The sequence below is a fragment of the Natrix helvetica genome (assembly GCF_964273705.1).
Source record: "Natrix helvetica genome assembly, chromosome: 1".
Lineage (NCBI taxonomy): Eukaryota > Metazoa > Chordata > Lepidosauria > Squamata > Natricidae > Natrix > Natrix helvetica.
The window spans coordinates 116386707-116407125 of record NC_138548.1 but is presented as its reverse complement, the minus strand read 5'-3'; the positions used below and the strand labels follow the sequence as shown (position 1 = coordinate 116407125).

The 20419-nt window shown below is 39.9% G+C and overlaps 1 protein-coding gene across 1 annotated transcript in view; it reads left to right on the top strand.

The window, feature by feature from the left end:
• B4GALNT4 (beta-1,4-N-acetyl-galactosaminyltransferase 4) overlaps positions 1–20419 on the top strand; it is a 232801-nt gene that overhangs the window by 153624 nt on the left and 58758 nt on the right. The window contains exons 3-4 of the mRNA XM_081936844.1: positions 10755–10865; positions 20120–20215. Of these exons, the coding sequence (XP_081792970.1) occupies positions 10755–10865; positions 20120–20215 (207 nt within the window). The remainder of the gene's footprint in view (positions 1–10754; positions 10866–20119; positions 20216–20419) is intronic.

Genomic DNA, 20419 nt, shown 5'->3' with positions numbered 1-20419 from the left:
CACTCACAGGAGCGTATGGGTATAAATCGGTCAATATCAGCGTCCAGTATTTTGAATCTGATGGAGAATTTTTTTTCCCGCTGATTCACTTCTGTAACAGAAACCAGTTCGTCTTTTAATCCTGTGTGTGTGTGTGTGTGTGTCAGAAATAAGGCTTTGCTAAAGATCTCTTCTCAAAGCATTAAAGCAATTGCATCATTTAGATGACTGTTTGAAAAAATTTTTGCAAGGCATCTACATCCACAACACCAGATTGCCAAAGACAACTTTTGAAGCAGTTGCATAAGTCTGTTGCCGCTTTTGGATCTTTTCTATAGCCCTGCTATTTGTTTTTTTTTAAATGAAGAATTGCGCTTTCTTGATAAGAAGTGGTGTACTTAAAACTGGCAAAATAAAAGAGGCTGCCAGTTTCCTCCACAACCCCTCGCTGTCACCTTTCATGTCTTCGTTTTTATTGCATGGATACTTTCATGTAGGAAGTGGAAATAACAAATGTGATTAACATGCTTCAAATCCTTAAATAATGTACAAAATGCCAAAAGAAGAATATGGAATGTACACAATCATAGGTGGCAAACATACAATACGCTTTCCCAGACTGCCAGTTTTTCAGCTTCCTAAAATTTAAAAATACACATTTAAATGTTTCCAACTTGTACTTATGTTTTTCAAATCTATTTTGATACTAAGATACTATCATCAAGGGCGTGATTTTATTTTTGGAAGTATAAAAGTTGGAAGAGTTTTTCCCTTTTTACTTTCAAACTGGGCAACAGCTGCATGTTCTATTTTCTAAGGCTCTAAGCTTTGGACCACGAGTTTACAAAAACCCCTTATCCTCCCTCCATAAGAAGAAAAATGTGTATCTCTCCACCCCCACCCCCACCACAAAAAGATCTGCAATTTGTCTTTATCTCCCCTCTAAAATTCAGCTCTCTGAGAGGATGCTGTGGGTGGTAATGGTTGGGAAATGGGAAAAATGATTGCAAAAACTGCAATGTATCATTTGCCATGGTGCTATAGCAGCACACCTGGATAGAAAAGCCTGGATAGGCTTTCTAATAGGGGCATGACTCCATTTAAACAGCTTTCTGAACAGCTGTAATTGTGGAGGCATTTTACTCAAGTGGGAAGTAGGCTGAAAGAAGGTCCATTTTTAACCATCTATACCTGAATGCCAGAGAGTAGATTGAAGATGCTGTTTATGCCCAAGTTTGACTTTGACCACACGGGTTAAACACAGGAGCAGCAGCAGATTTCCCTGCAATGGAAAATAGGCCAACACTCCCCCCCTTCCACACACACACACACACACACACACACACACACACACACACACACACACTACTTGTAGAAGTGTGGCTGTGAACATAATAGTAATACTGATAATGTTAAGAGGTTAAAGCTAAAATGTTTCTTTTTCCTCATCAGGAGAAATGTGGTAGGAGAGGAATCTTATTACAGATGGGAAGGCTATGGTGTCATGAAAACTGCCTGAAGGCAAGGCATTTGGCTGGTAGATTAATATAGGCTGTCTGGAAGTGTACAACGTGTATTTGTCTGTGGTGAAAAATTAATTGGCCTTAGGTTCCTGCACCATGAACATGAGGCAAAATAGACATGAATAGATGTGATTGCTATACATGAGACACATATTATTTATTTCATAGACGTGAACGCATCTTTAGGGATGTGACACAAACTGTTGCATTTTGCTAGAACATGTCCATCAGTAAAGTAAGCTGGGATAAGGGTTGATATATTTTTAACCATTTTCCACTGCCTTTTTAAGGATACTTTCCAAGGACATCATACTCTGTATTATTCATAATTCATTAATAATGGAAAATTGCGTACATAGCTGAGTGTTTAGTAAAATACGGTAATCAAATACACATCCCTTACCTCCTCTTTTCCATAATAAAAGTCACTCAGTGGTGAGATGGGAAGCACATATAATTAATAAATAAATAAAAATAAGGATATTAATTCAGGCCACTCAAAAACTGGTAACGGGAACTCTGAAATTGTATCTGCGCAATGAAAAGGAATCTAGAATCAGGTCAGATCTAGATTTAACAAACCAAAAATAAGAGTAACTTGTATCTGGATTCCAACAGAAGAAAATGTATGTAGCCCAAGGTTAGGTTCTTTGTGGTCTCTGAGTTTGGATACTTGGCTTTTTTTTTTTTACCAGGCTAGGTAGCATCATTAGTGTGAGGGACAGTGAGGTTTGCTGCTTATTTATAGTGTGCATGGTACTTTGCCCTGTCACTCCTTGTGCAAATGTGGTTTTCTGCTTGATAGTCCCATTATTAGAATACAGGACTGTTTTTTCAAACATTGTTTATCTGATGTTGTTTCATGCTTATCTGAGTGTTGGCCACTAGAAGATATATTTCTCAGCTGTTTGTTTCCTTCTTAGGCTTCTGATTGTATCTTTTAAATGATATATAAATGGGATTTATGTCTATAGGTATATTGATTGCTGATTTGTCTGAAAGCCAAGCTTCCAGGAATCCTCTAGCACAGGGGTGTCAAACTCAAGGCCCAAGGGCCAGATCTGTCCTGTAGGGTGCTTAGATCTGGCTTGCGGGGCCGCCCTGGAAACAGCAAACGACCAGCCTGCAGTGTCTCTGCCAATGAAACGGAGTTCGGGAGGGCTGCATGTGGCCCTCTCGAGCTCCATTTTCATTGGCAAAGTGTTGAAGGAGGCCGTCACAGTCGAGACAGAGCTTGGCAGAGCGCTTGGACCACCACAGGCGCCCCTGACATGAGTGACATCAAGATGACCACACCCACCAATGCCCCCCAAAGTCAAACACAAGCCTGATGCAGCCCTCAATGAAATCAAGTTTGACACCCATGCCCTAGCATTTTTGTCATTTGGCTTGATCTAAAATATTAGCAGTTTCCCAGCAGAAACTCTGGTTGAGTCTCTCCAGATTTAAATGATTTTTAACTTTACTTTTGGCTGCCAGTTGGTGCTCATGAATGTGGTCGGCCAAATCGGGGTTGAATTGTAATACTTCAGGCTGTAGACTGCACTATATAGACTGTCGGCTTCTCCATTTTGTCTGCCCTTTTTAATTTTGCCAAGCAAGTAAAGGTTTTGGAACAAGTTAGTTGCTGCAATGCATCTTTGTCTTCAGAATATTTTCTTGGTTTCATTGTGTACTACTATTAGAATCCTCTTTTAAGAATAGAAAACCTTATTACATTCCGCCAAAGCACGGAGCTGAAGTGAGAATAATGAAATAAAACATCTTCATGCCAGTCTTCACCCATTTAAAACACACACAGAAGAATTCAAATCTCGGGCAATATATTCTTGGCTTCCACATAAGAGGAGCTCACTTGCTTCTTTTCATGAGTCACCTGTACTAGGTGAAAGCCAGCTCAAAAATAATAGCATTAAATACAGTTGAGGGTTGCTGTTGTTGTGGTTATTGTTGTTGTTACAGGCTCAGTGATGCTGTAATAATCTCTTCATCTGTGAAGATTTAACTTCGGAGGTTTGAACACACCTGAGATGAGGCTGGAAAACACAGAGCAATGTTTGAGGGAAAATTCCAGTTGTCCAGCTAGGAGTCTTGCTGAGAAACAAAGGTCACAGCAGCCTTCTTGTTGCTGGTGCCTGCTGGAATGTACCTTGTACAACAGGATCTTGAAGTAGTTCCGTCCATGCACGGTGGCTTCCTCTGGGAGTTAAACTCCTCTTCAGATGTCCCCCGGGGGCTCAGGGGAGGCTGTTTTTGCCCATCCCAGGCTTCAGGAAAGCCTCTGGAGCCTGGGAAGGGGTCATGCATTCATGTGCAGGTTGGGTTGTGCATGCATGCGCAGGTGGGCAGGGAAGATTGAATTGGTGTGGGCACGCATGTGCGCGCAATAGCGCATCCACATACAATTTTGGCACACCATAAGAAAAAGGTTCGACATCATTGCCCTAGCATCTGTAGGAAGTTATCACCTAGCCCTCTCCCAGAAAAATGAAATATCCTAGGAAATATTGATAAGGCAGAATATTATATTTTCCTGGATGTGAAAAAGGGAGAAACACATTTTAAACACTAAATTCCTACAGCTTCCTGCCCAGCCCCACTTTGTCAATGGGCCATTAAGAAGGCCAAGCTAGTCCACTTTACATAATAAAGAGTTCAGCTCCAGGGGGATGGATGTAGAGTTCTGGCAGTGACAATGAAGGCATGATAATATAAGCCTTTACTCAACTGACCACATGGCATCTGAACTCAATCAAACCTGGATTCAAAACAGCCTAGAGGGTTGCCCCTGCATGGGCCCATGGGAGTCTGGCAACCAATCAGAATACATTTCTTACACAGGAACAGGAAACAGATAGGTGGGGCCGAACAGATTATAAAAATCCCTGCAAGCCCTTCTTCACCCCTTCTCTTCCCTTCTCTTCTTCTCCACCAACATTGAAGCATGTGATCACCTTTGTTGTTCAGGACTCAAGCCATGTGGTCCTGTCCACCATTAAACCATCTTTCCAAGCAGCCTCCATGACTCCAGTGTCTTTTTCCCCACTTGGAGCCGAACCCAGAAGGACATTTCTTCCAACAATTGGCGACCCAGATGGGACTCCAAGCTAGCCTAACAAATGGATATGGCCCAGGTAAGCCTCCCATGCCGGCACAGACCCCATTGAGTCTGTGGGTGGACTTTATCTTGGCCTTAACCATTTGGATCTAGGCTTTAAAGGGGTTTTGAGTTTGAGCTCAAAGGCTGCCTGGAAAGAAGGTGAGTACCTCTAAATTTTAATTCTCTAAAATTTAATTTTAAAGCATGGGAAATGTGTGTATGCCTGCCTGTGTGTGACTAGTGTGTGTGAAAATGGATGGAAAAGTGAATGGATTTTTTATTTTTTGTTGTTGCTGCTGTTTTTGTCCTGTGAGAGAAAAAAAAAGCTAAAGCCCATAAGAAAGTTAGTGAGAAAAATGGAGGTACTCATACCCGCTCCGACAGCACCCCTCCTGGGTCACTGTGCGGCTGGTCCTCCGGGTCTCTTTCCCCAAGACTTGAAACTGTAAGAAAAGTCCCTGCGTGAAAGGGCGCGAATCGAGAGAAGGTTCCCGCGGTGAGGAACGCGTCAAAAGTCCCTCCGAAGGGCACCCCCAGAAAAGTCCCTCCGAAGGGCACCAATAAGACCCTCCGAAGGGCAAACAGAGAAAGTCCCTTCAAAAGGGCGCGAAAGGTCCTCTAAGGACGCGAAAGTAAAGTGGGGAAATACGAAGTGGCAAACCCGGCTAGGACGAAGTGAACCCACATCTAAACGGGATCATGGGAAGCGGTAGCTCGAGGGTAGCCATGGAAACCCCCCTAGGGGAGTTGTTGGGGGCCTGGGACGAAAAGCAAATGCCCGTCCTGGCCGGAATGAAGAAAAAAAAGAGCAGATTGTAGAAAATGGGCTTTGCTGAAAGATGATACAGGAAAAACTAATTTGGCTGAAAAGGTACTTAAAAGGAAATGGTGGGATTTCTTTTTTTTTTTCTCTTGTCTGTCTCTTTCTCTGTCTTCTATATAACCACGTGGTTTTTGTTTCTTAAGATTTGTGCCTTCCCCAATTTAACTGAAATTCATGGTGGGAATGATTTTGTTTTTCCCTCTTTGTCTGTCTGTGTGTATATCTAAGTCTTTGTGCACCCTCAAGGTAATTGTAACTAAGATGTCTCCAATCCAAAAGACAAGAATTTTAAAGTGTTCAAAGAAAGAAAGGAGTAAACTGGCAGAAATTGCCTTTGCTCAGTTTGTTGGGCCTAGAAAACTAACTGAAGCTGGGGAGGGTCTTTACTTTGTGTCTGTTCTGGCCAGCAGAAACAGAGTAAAAATATTTTTTTCCTTCCTTCCTTGCCTATACCTTAAAGTAACAACCCAGGAAATGTTTGCAAGAAAAGTTTCATCCTTGCATTTATTGTGTGTCTAAATGATTTTACCTGTCCATTTCTTTCCTGAAGCATGTGAATCCAGACTCCATTTCTCATCTGTGATATCCCCATAATGTTTATCTGTTTAGCTGCTTAGTAACTAATGGTTTTATTTTTTTTTTCAAACTCTGCCTGCAAGCTATCTACCCCCCCCACGCCCCTCCCTTACCTCTAATCCTCCAACAATGCATTTTCTGTGGGGGAGGGAACCTTGTTCTCATGTCTTTCAGCCCTAGAAGATTGTACTCTTCAGGTGAGTATAGATTTTTTTTTCCCTTTTGGGGGGAGGAGGAGAGTGTTGCCTTGTGTGTGCATGTATGAAATGAAGGAAATTCCTACTAAAGGTTTGCCTTCAACCTGAGTAAAAACCCTCTGCACATTTTTCTGACAACCTACTCTATTAGTCCTAAAGTAAAAACCTGGCCTCCAGAAGGCAGTTTTGATTTAGATTTTGTCAACAAATTTGCTGATTTTCTGGCCACCATCAGATGAATCAAGGGCCCCACCCAGATGCAAATGATGTGTTAATGAAAGTCTCCATACATCTTGATATTTAAAAATGCCAGCGTGTGCTGGGATATCAAGATAGAATTTGGATCTTTAAAAATTAGCCAGCGTCCGCTGGCAGGTCCAAATTAGAAACGAACACCCCAGGGCAGAGACAGGCATTAACAATCTAGTGCGTGATCATTTCCAGACCTGGAGGGAAGTTGAGATCCTCTAATAAAAGAAAATGAAGCTTGGTGGCTTGTAAAAAAAAAGCTTCTTGAAATACATATGATTGTTTGGCATGAGCAAAAATGAAGGTCTGATTGCAGTATGAATATGAGTATGTGTCCCCCATGCCCCAAGGAGTGATAAGTGAAGGGATCCAGAGAACCACGTGATTGCCTGTGTGAATTCCCCCCCCCCCAATCTTGCTTCTGGGTCATTCTTTGGAGGGAAGTAGGAAAGGCGGGGAGAATGAGTGTCTGCTCATTTTTACCATGAGTGTGTGTTTTAAACGCCCCAGTGATACCTGTGAATGCCTCTGGGCATCCCCCCTCCTTCTTTCCCTCCTTCCTTTTGGGTCATTAAAGGCTGAAATTTTTCTCCTCACTTTAACCACTTTTTCCCCCCCTCTCTCTTCTGAGAAATTTGGAGTAAATGGGTGATCTGCTCCCGCTTACCTTTCACTATTGTGATCTTTTATCTGCATACAAAAATTATGCAGTTACATTTCTTTGCTCTGAATACAATTTTGATTTTTTTTTCTTCTGGAAATTTTTGTGGTTTAAAATGCTTAATTAAACCTATAAAAAGAAATGATTTTGAGATATTTTGCTTACATTTGTAAATGTTTTAACATACTTAATGAGAATTTGCTTCCATCTGAATGGAATTTGAGATTTTGGAGTGTTGACTCAAAGTACCTTTTTTTTTAATTGCAATTTTTTTAAAGCTGTTCTTCTTACCTCCCTCTTTTACACCTGTGCATTTTTAAATGTTTATGAGTCAAGATGCTGTACCCTATGATATTTTATTTGCTTGTTTGTTTGTTTGCAACACAAGTTGTTGTCCCTCTTGGAAATTTACTCATCTTACTGCAAAAGTGTTTCAATCATACAGGCAGTGGGAATGTCATGTTCCATGAAATTTACATCGTCTGCCTCCTGAAATAATGTTTGGATTTCCACACTTGCACATAAGACTAAAGATATGTCTGTAAAGAACTGTATTCTTGGCCTCTTTTTTTTTTTACCTCAGAAACAAAGGACTGCTAGCTCAAACCATAACTCTCCAATTTGCTGCTGGTGATTGCCTCCTGATAAAACCTGACATGAGGGAAAAAAACTTAGCCAAACCTGGGACAGACTACCAAGACTGACTGACCACTCTTACCAGCCTTACCACCAAACCAAGCATGCCACCCTAGCAGACATGAAAGAACCCTGAAGGAGATGAAGAAGTAAAGACCAAAAGACTCTTTTCAATTCCCAGAAGACAGCTGAAAAGATTATGGGGAGGGTGGAATTTGATAAGGTTTTCTTTCTCTGTTTCATTCACACAAATTTATTATGCTTTCTTCCTTGCCTCATTTATATTGTAATCAGTTTAATGTACTCATGTAAGAATTGTATTTGAGAATGGCTAGCACAGCAAGTTCTGAACACCTTAGATTTCTGGCTGGTGGGAGGGAAAATTTTGTCCAAAATGTCTGTATTTTCTGTATTGTAGAAGCAGCTACACACACACACACACACACACACACACACACACACACACACAAAGAGAGAGAGGGAGAGAGGAGGGGGGGGGCTCTATTCAGAAACTATCTCCTTGACCCAACTCCACAAAGCTTTTCCTAGGTTGATTTTGCCTTTGCACAAAAGCCTAAACAGTGATATCCCCCTTTTAATCCCATGGGGGAAGGGAAGTTCCCCTCAGGCAATCCCCCCACTTGAAGAGCTAGCAGAGAGGATCTCCAAAAACCCCAAGCTCTCACACGGTGATGAAGAAAAAAAACCACACTGCCCAGTAAAGCAGGATATGTTGCACTGGTGGTCTCAGGAGGAGGAATCCCAGGGCTCATTGTGTGTAGTTTTAAAAATACTAAATAGTCTGGATTGCACACTAGCTAAACTCAATTTGGCCTCACTAAAATAGGAGCCAGGGCAAGTTAAAGAAATCCCTTGGAAATGGGCAGCCTGTACTTCTTTAAAAGAAAGAATCCTTCAATGGCTGTGAAGTTTTTTTTGGGACTTCTGCTTGCTTGTAGTCTGGAAGCTCACAGAAAGTGATATCAAACACCTGAAAATAATTGGCATGGTAAATTGGATATTGTAAATTTCTTTCCAGAAATTGTGCCCTGGTTGCTAAGACCTTCATGGTTGAAAGCTCTCTGGGAGCCACTGAAGTGATCCTTCTGCTGTCTCTTTCAATGCTTTTCCATCAGAAAAATTAAGTTTCCCTGATCTGACCAATTTTATCTTTTGTCAAAAACATGTGCGTTCCACTCACATTTTTTTGAAAAAAAAAGGAGGGATTGTAGGAAGTTATCACCTAGCCCTCTCCCAGAAAAATGAAATATCCTAGGAAATATTGATAAGGCAGAATATTATATTTTCCTGGATGTGAAAAAGGGAGAAACACATTTTAAACACTAAATTCCTACAGCTTCCTGCCCAGCCCCACTTTGTCAATGGGCCATTAAGAAGGCCAAGCTAGTCCACTTTACATAATAAAGAGTTCAGCTCCAGGGGGATGGATGTAGAGTTCTGGCAGTGACAATGAAGGCATGATAATATAAGCCTTTACTCAACTGACCACATGGCATCTGAACTCAATCAAACCTGGATTCAAAACAGCCTAGAGGGTTGCCCCTGCATGGGCCCATGGGAGTCTGGCAACCAATCAGAATACATTTCTTACACAGGAACAGGAAACAGATAGGTGGGGCCGAACAGATTATAAAAATCCCTGCAAGCCCTTCTTCACCCCTTCTCTTCCCTTCTCTTCTTCTCCACCAACATTGAAGCATGTGATCACCTTTGTTGTTCAGGACTCAAGCCATGTGGTCCTGTCCACCATTAAACCATCTTTCCAAGCAGCCTCCATGACTCCAGTGTCTTTTTCCCCACTTGGAGCCGAACCCAGAAGGACATTTCTTCCAACACATCTTCTCAACATGTTAGACTACTCCCTAGTATTCCCACCTGGAGAAGATACCACCTTCCCAGTATTCCTACCTGGAGAAAACACCACCTAGAGAAGATGATTTTCAATTATGATGTAGCTCAGTTCTGCAAATAGCTCTTTTCTCTTTCGGAGCTCTGTGGCAGTTCCTGTGAACAACAGTGGCCCACATCTTTCTGTGTGTTTGCCAGACAGATAAAATACCTGTTGTCATTTCAGACAGTCAATCCTTTTTTATGATGGATGCTCATGAATGAGATCAGAGCCACAGATGGGAGCAAGTGCTTCCAAGAGCCACAGCTCACCTTTACATCCTTCTAACCATTGCACTGATTGCCTCAGTGACAGCAACAGTTTCTTCATAAGGAAGAAGCTAGTGAATTAGAGGCCAGGTGTAAAAGTCCCAATCCTGCAGAAAGCAGCCACCTGCCTCCCATCTTTATGGGCATTTCAAACAAAAAGAAAAACCTTTGCTACTGGAGGGAAGGCCAGGTGTGACATAGCTAATCTTGGGATCTTTTCCCTTTCTTCCTTCGTAAGTGGCAGCTGGCTGAGAATTAATTCTGCCAGAAGAGGAATTTGACAAGGTGTCATTGATCACAAGCTAAGGCTTTTGTTCCTTTCTTTGAATACCCTAATTGCCTAAGTAATTTGTCTCTTTATAAGGAAGGATGGTTGACATAAGCTGATTGGGCAGGTCTGAGTCATTTCCTGCTGATGTGTCTAATCTGGATGTGTCTCAGGAGTGATAGCACTGTGTAACTGAACAGGCCTAGAAGATTTTCTTCCTCTGCTGCACTCTTTCTATATCTGCTGTAGTGATAGATTCCTGTACACAGGAAGGTGGTCTAGAGCATGGGTGTCAAACTGGACTGTGTTATGTGACATATTGTGACATTTTTTGCCTTTGCGGAGCTGGGGTGGGTGTGGCCACCAGTTTGACAGAACTGGACCAGAGTGTCTCATTCAACACTTGCATTCTATTATTATCAACCAATTTTCTCAAAGCTTTTGTATTTGGCACTGGTATCTTTTGGAATTATCAGGCATAATTCCAAAAATATGTTTCTTTGGTCCTTTACGCATCCTATTCAATATTTCTTTTGTTTACATTTCCCTTTTTTAAAATTACAGGTAGAAGATCAAGGAGTTCATGGGTGGTTTTCTAAAAGGTATAGTCACGACAGAACTGGAAGAGCCTCAAAACCAAATGTAACAAGCCATGTTCTGCCTTGGAATGAGGAGGTAAGTGATACTTTGGCCCAGAACAACTACAGGGAATGCATTGGTTTCCACTACATTTCTGATATAGTTGAAGGTGATGGTTGTTATTTTCAAAATCCAATACGGTTGGTCCAGTCATCCAACACTGGCTTCCCAACATGAAGTTAAAAGCCCTTCCCATGTAAGGTTTGAGGAGGGAAGCAAGGGAACAATGTTCCTCAATCAAGTTCTCCATGCCTATGGAGTACTTTATTGCAAAAATATAGAACCTCTGGCTTTTAGAAGCATAGTTAAAAATGGAATTTTTCTGGAGAACATTTGGTAGCTCCAGTGGGGGGTTGCAGGCAGTACGCCCCCGGTACGGGTGTACCAGAGCCTTCCCAGAGCACCGGGTACCGTTCTGGTATGGTGCTCCAGAGGGCTCAACCGCCTGCCCGTGCTTCTTACCTGTCTTTAAACTCTTCAGCGCTTCCGCGTATGTGCACGGCGCATACAGCGTCTGCGCGACGCTCTGCCGAGCAGCTGGAGTGTCTCGGAGGTTCATGGAGGCGTTGCTGGACGGTAAGACGCATGCACGTGCTGTGTGTGTGCGCGCGCGCTGTGCGTGCATTCATCTGGAGGACACCGGGCCCCATTGCAACTGTACCAGTTGCAACAGGATCCGGAACCCACCACTGAGTAGCTCATATAGATAAACTTGATAACAAAGGAGTCATTGTTGCTATAAGATTTACTGTATGTTGTGGAATTTATTTTTATTAGATTCTGTGTAAACCAACAGACCAACATGGAATTAGTGGCATGCAAATGCTATGATACATAAAGATTCTGTACATCTAGCTTGTCTATGGCCTCAGCCTTTATTCTGGAATTGATCGGTCGACTATCAGGCACAACTTGGCTAGTGTAGATATCTTGTTATAGATAAGAATGAGGCTAAGTATAATAGATGTTTATTCAATATGCAACACACAAAGCCTGTATATATACACCAAAATTTAAATTCTAACCTTTTTTCATTCTGTGTTTGATTCCTGCTATGCAAGTTATCATTCCCATCAAGAGGGAGAGAAAGTAATTTAGAGTTGGTGCTTTTGCAGGGGGAACATTTAGAAAGTGTTATTAAATGAAACATTGAGGTCATTGAATTGTTGGAGCTAACATGGTTCAATAAATCAGCCAGAGCAGTCTGGTTTGTAAATGACACTAAGCCACAATAGCTTCAAAATCGCATAAAACCAACATCAGCCTAATCATCTGATGTTTTACGTGTATCAGCCTGATGCAATCCACTGAAGTGAATGGGAAGTGTAAAAGAAAATTAGAATATTTGCTCTGTTTCTATTCCGATGCTTCATAGACGTTTCATAATGGATTTCAGCGTTTGATGTCAAGCTTACGTTCTCTGCCAAAAGGCTGTAACAGCCCGTGAATAGACTAATTCTTGGCTGAGGAGACCATTGTTTTATGAAATGATCTTACAATAATTGAACCTTTCCTGAAGGTTTATGTTCATAGAGGCTAAACAATGTTTTTAAATGCTGCCAGGGAGGTTCTACAATTAGTTCAGGCAAATAAATAAGATTTAATTGATTCAGTTTCCTCTTCTTTGATCCGGCTCACTCCTGCTGAATCTTTAGCTGAGATTTATTTACAGGATTTGGAGTAATACTCCTCATTGCAACACAGATACTTCCATCTGGGCATTTCAGATGCTGTTTGGCTGCCATTATGACAGGAAAATAGGCAGAGAAGCTATTAGAAATGCATCCCACTGGGATTGGCCCATTCCACTCGTGCCGACAGAGAGGCATGCTGTGAGCCCCATCAGTCCGATTATTCCAGCTAGCGGAGTCCAGGAGAAAGGCCTTCTCTGTCATTGCACCTGCCCTCTGGACCATCTTGTCCCATCCCCCCTACCCTCCTGACCTGCACTTACACTCCACATATTTGGATTTTAGTAGTTGGCATTAATATGCTGGTCTTGTTGTATTCGGGTATTTTCCCATGTAAGATTGAGATTGTCTTGGCAACGTTTTGGTGAGGTCTCACTCGCCATCTTCAGGCTGGGTTTTGGGCTTAAAGTGTGGTCGGAGCTGCCGTCTTTCTATAAATCTTGGTGGGGTGTGTGGAGTGCTGGCTTTGTTTCAGTAAGTGGAATGATTAGTTGTGTGGTTGTATCATTATTGGTAGATTGGTGCTGATTGATGCTGGCTGTGTGTCCGTTGTTGTTTCGTGTTGTAATGGCCTGGGTGGTGGGTGGAGCTTGTTTGTTGACTAGGGCTGGTTTCCTGATGTCTGGTAGGCGAGAGGTATCATCATGTTTATTCATGTTGTGGGGGGTGTATGTATATGTACAGTATATGTATATGTATATGTATATGTATATGTATGTACAGTACATGCATATACATGTACATGTACATGTACATGTACATATACATATACATATACATATACATATACATATACATATACATATACATATACATATACATATACATATACATATACATATACATATACATATACATATAGAGAGAGGGAGGGAGGGAGGGAGAATCTTGTCTCCTGTTCTCCTGGGATATGTCACAAAGGATAATAAATTTAGTTACTTGCTTTATTCATTACTTAGGTTTGCACAGGAGACTGATCAGCATCTTACATTAACTTCATGCAAAATAACAATAGCATGATATGTGTTGTATTTATTGAAGCATCAGTTCTGAAACACTGACTTTTATGTGAAGATACTCTGTTGGGTTATATCAGGGATTTACTTTGATATTATTTCATTTCAGCCATATATTTTTTTTGTTTCCATAATACCCTCAGCTCCTATGACTTTAATGAAGCTTGTGGCCAGTCCTCTATTTCAAGAATTACAATGATACTAGGGAGCAGCAGTTGAGGTGTGCCAGCTGAGGGTTGAATGCAAGAAGCAAGGACATTGTGAATCACTGCTGGATGGGATTATCATTGCAACAGAGATGTTATGAAAGGGAAAGGCCCATTTTCAGCAAGATTGTGAATTCAGGAATTGCTGTAGTTCATAATTGTGAATGGTGGATGTGGGATGACTGCAATGACCTCTGGGTTTGACCTTCAGCTGCAGATGCCAACACTCTTGGAATCAAATATTACCCATATTATGTGTAGTAGCTTTTTCAGTGTCAGGAGGAATTTAAAAAATGTTTTCTCAGCAGAATCATCTCAGGAAATGGACTTCTTTTGTATGAGTATGTTTGGCATCACCTCCCTATGATTTTTAACAAACTGTTGAATAATATTTCATTTTACCTGGCATTTTGAATAGGAGTTAACTGATTTAATCTTTTCATAGCCTATTATACATAATTTTACATTGTTTCTGTTACATTAGAAATACTGGATATTGGCTGGTAGATGTTTTCAAAATCTATATATATTTTAAAAAATTCAAAAGGAAGATAAAAGCAAGAAAAAATCAACAGAAATCTTAAAGTGCAAGAAAGAAAAACAAGCAAAAGAGAGAGAGAGAGAGAAAAGGCATACAAAGAACTGACTGCCAATCTTCTATGCAACAGTTATATGTACAATTATAAATTTACTTCTTACTCTATGGTTACAACATGCCTTTCTTCTTTCTATAATTTGCTCACTTGTTGTAAATTCATTTTTTTCTGTTTTACCCAAAAAAATCTAAAGGGTTTTCCAGTCAGGGATAAATGTTGATACTGTCTCTTCTCTGATTAAACGAAAAATCAATTTAGTCATCTCATCAAGTTCTACCCTCATCATCATCCATTTCTCATTGTGGGTAGTGCTGAATCTTTTCATCTTTGTGTGCACAATAAACTCACTGCAGATATCATAAATGGAAACAGAGTTCCATGACATTTTTTAAAATTGTCCCATCAGTACCCAAAGGGGGAAAAAACCTCTGGTTTCAGTTGTACATTAATCTTTAAAATCCTCTGAATCAGTGTGTATTTAAATCCCAAATTTTCTAGCTTTTTTTTTAACCCATCCATCAAACATGATAAAATGTCTCTTCTTGTTCACATTTCCAACATAAATTTAACATAAATGTATATATTGTAGACAATTTCTCTTAAGGATCTTTTCAAAGTCTAAATGATTTTGTGGGAATAAGTTATATGTTCTGCTTAGAAGATGTGTTAATATATGCTAATGAGGGTTAATAATTTTTCAACATGCCTAAAGGACCTCTATAAAAATGGGATATCCAGTTTATATGGAACTGCACTAAAATGATAGAGTACCTATCTTGCAACTTCTGGAAAAGTATGTCAAATAAAATTTAGATGCTGCTAGTTAGAGGTGATACCAGCTGCTTCTTTTTTTTCTACTATCAGTGGGGTAAAATAGCAGAGGGCATTTCTGAGTAGCAAAGGAACTTTTTTATTCTCTACATTTCTCGTTCATGTAAGTCTGCTAATTTTAAAGGTGCATAACATACATGCTTATCCATGATAGAGCCCTATTTCACATGGCTCTATATTACTCTAGAAGACACATCAAGAGTATGTATTTGAAAGTGCCTTCAAGTGAAGTTCCCTATGCTCAAGAGTGCCTGGATGTGGTAGAGAAGACGTATAATGCTAACTTCTCCTTGTTATGTAATTTACATGAGTAGTTGGTGATGTTATTATTTTAAATTTATTGGCCACCAAATCCAATAGACTCTGTGTAGCACACAACACTAGAAAACCCCCTATTAAGACAGGTATTGGATTTCCATGGGCTAACTAGGTGGCCCCAAACTTATTAAATTATAAATATGTTCCTTTTTCATTGAAAAATTGTCATAATCTTGCTAATGCAAGTCATTAATAAAAGTACATTTTATTGTGTCTTCAGTGTGCTATCCTATTTTATAAACCAGAATCACTATTGGGGAAGCCAGTAGTAATAATGAAAGAATAAATAAAGTCTTAAGTTGGTGGCAGTGCTTAACTAGCAAATGAGCCTCAGAGGGCAGAAAGAAATTACAAAATAATTAGAGAAACATGGGGTGGAGATACAAGGACAAAACTAGCACATATGTTCAACATAGACTTTAACCCTGGCAATAAGAAGCTCAGTGTGAGTTAAAATTCTCTAACAAGAAATTCTCAACCTTCTTATAAAACAGTGATCTCCATACAACTTTGAGATTACTGTACTATAATAATGTTTTCGTTCAACACAATTATCTGTTGGATTTGGAACTGCTTTTTCCAGTGGACTTGTGTTGATAAAAACAGCTTGGGAAATATGCATCAGTTGCCAAATATCTTGCTCTAGCTGGACAGACTTCCTCTTTTTAGCCAAGACAATATTTGGATGGTACAAATGATGTGGCTTGATTATCAGTTATGTTTAGTAGCAATATTGGCTTGGCTAATGTTAAAGTGTAGCTGTCAGCAGTAGAAAGAGGCCATTACTGCTCATGTGGCTGTGACCCACTGAGTGGGTTTGTATTACAAAAACGTAATATGCAGGTAGCCCACTGTGTTTCTAATGCAGTTCTAAGGAGGGAGGCAGAGCTGTTCAAGGTTGAAACTGGTGCGTGATCTTCCCTACAGATCTGAGCCCTTTCCTTAGGGTGGGTAACTATAAGCCAACATAGATTAGAACCATTTTATTAAAACTCCCAACATCCAGGCTCAAGGTTGACTCAGTCTTCCATCCTTCCGAGGTCAATAAAATGAGGACCCGAAGTGTTGGGGGCAATATGTTGGCCTCTGTAAGCCGCTTAGAGCAGGGGTGTCCAAACTTGGGAACTTTAAGACTTGTGGACTTCAACTCCCAGAATTCCCCAGCCAGCTGCTGGCTGGGGAATTCTGGGAGTTGAAGTCCACAAGTCTTAAAGTTCCCAAGTTTGGACACCCCTGGCTTAGAGTAAACGACTTAGAGAGGGCTGTAAAGCACTATGAGGCGCTATATAAGTCTAAGTGCTATTGCTATCTCAGTGTCTCCAAGGAGAAGTTCCTGATGATGGGTTATGAGCATGTACTTAATGCATTTAAACGAAGTATTAAGGATCAGGACATGCCTGCTTTACCCAAGAATGTTTTCTTGAACATAGAGTGAGATATTTATATCATATAACTATCTCTCAAATTTCAGAGGACATTAACTTTGCCCCGTAATGTTTTGCCCACAGCAGTTCTGGAAGACCAATATTAAAAAGTTCCATATGAGCCGAGTCTGTGACCCTGTAGACAAGGTGGCCATTGAAACTACAGCTCATGCCCTGTGTATTGCCTCCCCCCCCCCCCTATAGGGACTCAGGGACTCATAACACCTTACCTGATTAAATATTCCAGAAATTCTGGTTGCTTTTATGTACAACTACAATTGTATGATCCAATTTTTCTGAATGTAGCTAGGTTTTGTTACACTGTCTGTAAAATTAGGCTGAGTTTGATCACCTTCATCATCAATTGTAATATATTACTATGCCTTGTTCAGTTTTGCTTTATTTTAATGTTAATAATAATAATAATAAAATTTTATTTGATTAGCCGCACCCTCTCCAGAAGGACTCGGGGCGGCGTACAATAAAAACACATAAAATACAAATATAGACAATACATACACATAAACATAGACGTATACATGGAGGAGGTAGACAGATAAATGGAAATAGAATTAAGATTGCAATTTAAAATCCCCTAATTAAAATTACAAGATTAAAAACCCGTCAGGAGTTTATTTTTTTGTGTGCTGTTTCATGACCGTAATATAGATTGACAATTGACAAAAAGGCAATACGAAGAGGAAAGATTTTCATCAATTGTTCTGGCTGTCCAGGAGCAATACTTTCCATTTTATGCTTCTTTGTCTAATAAGAGAATATTATATCTGTTTTCCCATAACCAAGACTGACTGGAATGAGCCTAGATCATTGTTTCTTAACCTTGGCAACTTTAAGCTGTAGGGCATGCTGGCTGGGGGAATTATTGGAATTGAAGTCCATACAGCTTAAAGTTGCCAGAGTTGAGGTAATAGTATTAATCTAGGATGGTAATATCACTATTGGCTAGAGTTGAGAGGCCATAATGTGCTCCAATACTTTATCAAACACATCAAGTTGCAACTGGCTGTCTGAAAATATAGCACCTACATTTGTTTTCAGCCCTGCTTTGTTCAGATCTGGAGATTTCTAAGTTTTCAAAAAGGCGTTCTTGATTTCTAAAGTTTATTCTGCAACTGTTCACATTCGACATTCTTTTATTATAGTTAAGGGTTTTTTTTTAATCTAAAGCCAGAACTTTCAGTTATTTAATTTTTTATTTGCTGATAAACAAATTTAATTTTTTTTAGATATACATTAATATTTATCCTTTAAGGAATCTCAGATTTCTCCCATGTGCCTTTATTTAACATATTTATAACTTACCTACAATGCAGAGGATCCTGTAGTAGATTATACTACATAATGCATTGTACTGATAAAGGAGAATATTTGTAGTTCAGGGTTGAAAGGAGGTGTCTTTGGTACTCTCTGAGCTTGGTTGTTTTCATGCAGACGTTTCATTACCCAAACTAGGTAACATCATCAGTACTAGTAAGACATGGCTCTCAATTTATATTCTAATGGTTTGCCCTGCCAATGTTGTTGGGAATTGTCTTGGCAGTTCTTTGGTTGAGCTGTTTACTGTTTGCTTGTTTGGCAGTCCCTTGATCGGGGCAATGTTTAGTTCTTGATTGTTGGTCTGATGTTAATCTGATGCTCAAATCATTGATCTGATGTTAATCTTGGTCTTAGTCCATCCATTTTGTGGGAAGCTCTTGTACAGATTATCTGTTTCCTTTTTTGCTGCTCAGGGTTTATCTGAATAGAGTTCTTACACAAGAACAAGCCAAGTTCAACAACACTAAAGATGTACTGGAAGCCTGGCACTCTGACAAATTGGCCATCAGTAGATACAATACATATAAACAATATCTACATACTCTGCAGAAGAGAAAATGAACAATCCAAAAGGGAACAAAAAGAGTCAAGCACCTCACCACCAACAATAAATACCCAGTTGAGCATAAATTAACACCAAGACCAACAATCAAGAAGTAACAATACCTCAGTCAAGGAACTGCCAAATAAGCTAGCTGTCAGGCCTGTAGTTATATTCTTTATAGGATCTTTGGCCTGCCACACTTTCTTATAATTTTCTATGCTGTTTCAATAGTGTAGTAGTTGGGAGGGGGGAATAGAAAGGAGTAGGATTGTGGAATGTATTGTTATGGATTTTCTTAGAAGCTCAAGGTCGTCTTTTGTCTCCGCACCTCGACACCTGGCCGGAAGAAGATGGGTGTACATGCCAGCGTGGAAGATGATGATTGGAACATGTGATGGATTTGTGGGTGTGGGGATAGATCATGAACTTTCAACTGGGTGAACCCACAGGATGTAAATCAGAGTTGGTTTTCCATAGAGGTGCTAACTTGCCTGTAGAATAAATTGGACCTTTAAGGATGTTTTGCCTTGGACAATGATTTATTTCTGCATGGTATTTAGAACCCTAACACTAGCACTAAACAACCCAACCAAATACCCTCCAAAATCATTCCCACCAAATGCTGACAGGGCAGGCCACTAGAATATAAACTGGGAGCAAACCCCACTCTTTACTAGCATTGATGGCGTTGCCTAGTTTGGGTAATGAGACATCTGCAAGAAAGCAGCCAAGCTCAGAGAGCACCAAAGACCCCTCATTTCAACCCTGAACTACAAATATTCTCCTTTATCAGTACAATGCATTATGTAGTATAATCTACTACAAGATCTTCTGCATTGTAGGTAAGTTATAAATATGTTAAATAAAGGCACATGGGAGAAGCCTGAGATTCCTTAAAGGATAAATATTAATGTATATCTATAAAAATTGAATTTGTTTATCAGCAAATAAAGGACCTCTCATAATGCACAGTATTATTTTCATCAGTAAGTGCTCGGTAATATTTACCATGTAAAATATAGAGGGATGCTCCATTTTATTTAATAACATTCATAGTCTTTCTTTTTTGCTAACTGATGAATATTATCAATAACGTAGGTGACTACCTGGCAGGAGAAAGATACCTTACATACTAAACTTGTATTTAAGAACCACCACCCCCCTAGCCATTTAATATTGGTTTGGGGTGATACAAGCTAAAATCCATTTTTTAAAGAACTCAGGTTCTTTATTCTTATTTTTTGCATGCCTATATATATATACCATAAACTACAAGACCTCCAGAGAATTTATGTATAGCCTAAGTGATGCCATTTTATTTTGCAGTACAAAGGGAGAGCAAACTTGCACGTATTTGAAGATTGGTGTGGAGGAGCTGTGGGACATCTAAGGAAGAATCTGCATTTCCCCCTATATCCTCATGTGAGTATAATCTATTCTCCAAAAAGATGCCAGTTCTTCATAGCTTCCAAGAGAGTGCTGCTTCTCTTTTTCTATGCAGTAAATATTCTTAATCACTTCTGAAGTGAATTTACATTTTGTTAAATGTAATTTGGCTTTATCTGAATGATAGTGAATACCAGTAATAGCTTTCATTTAATAGTATTTTTCATTCATTCATTCATT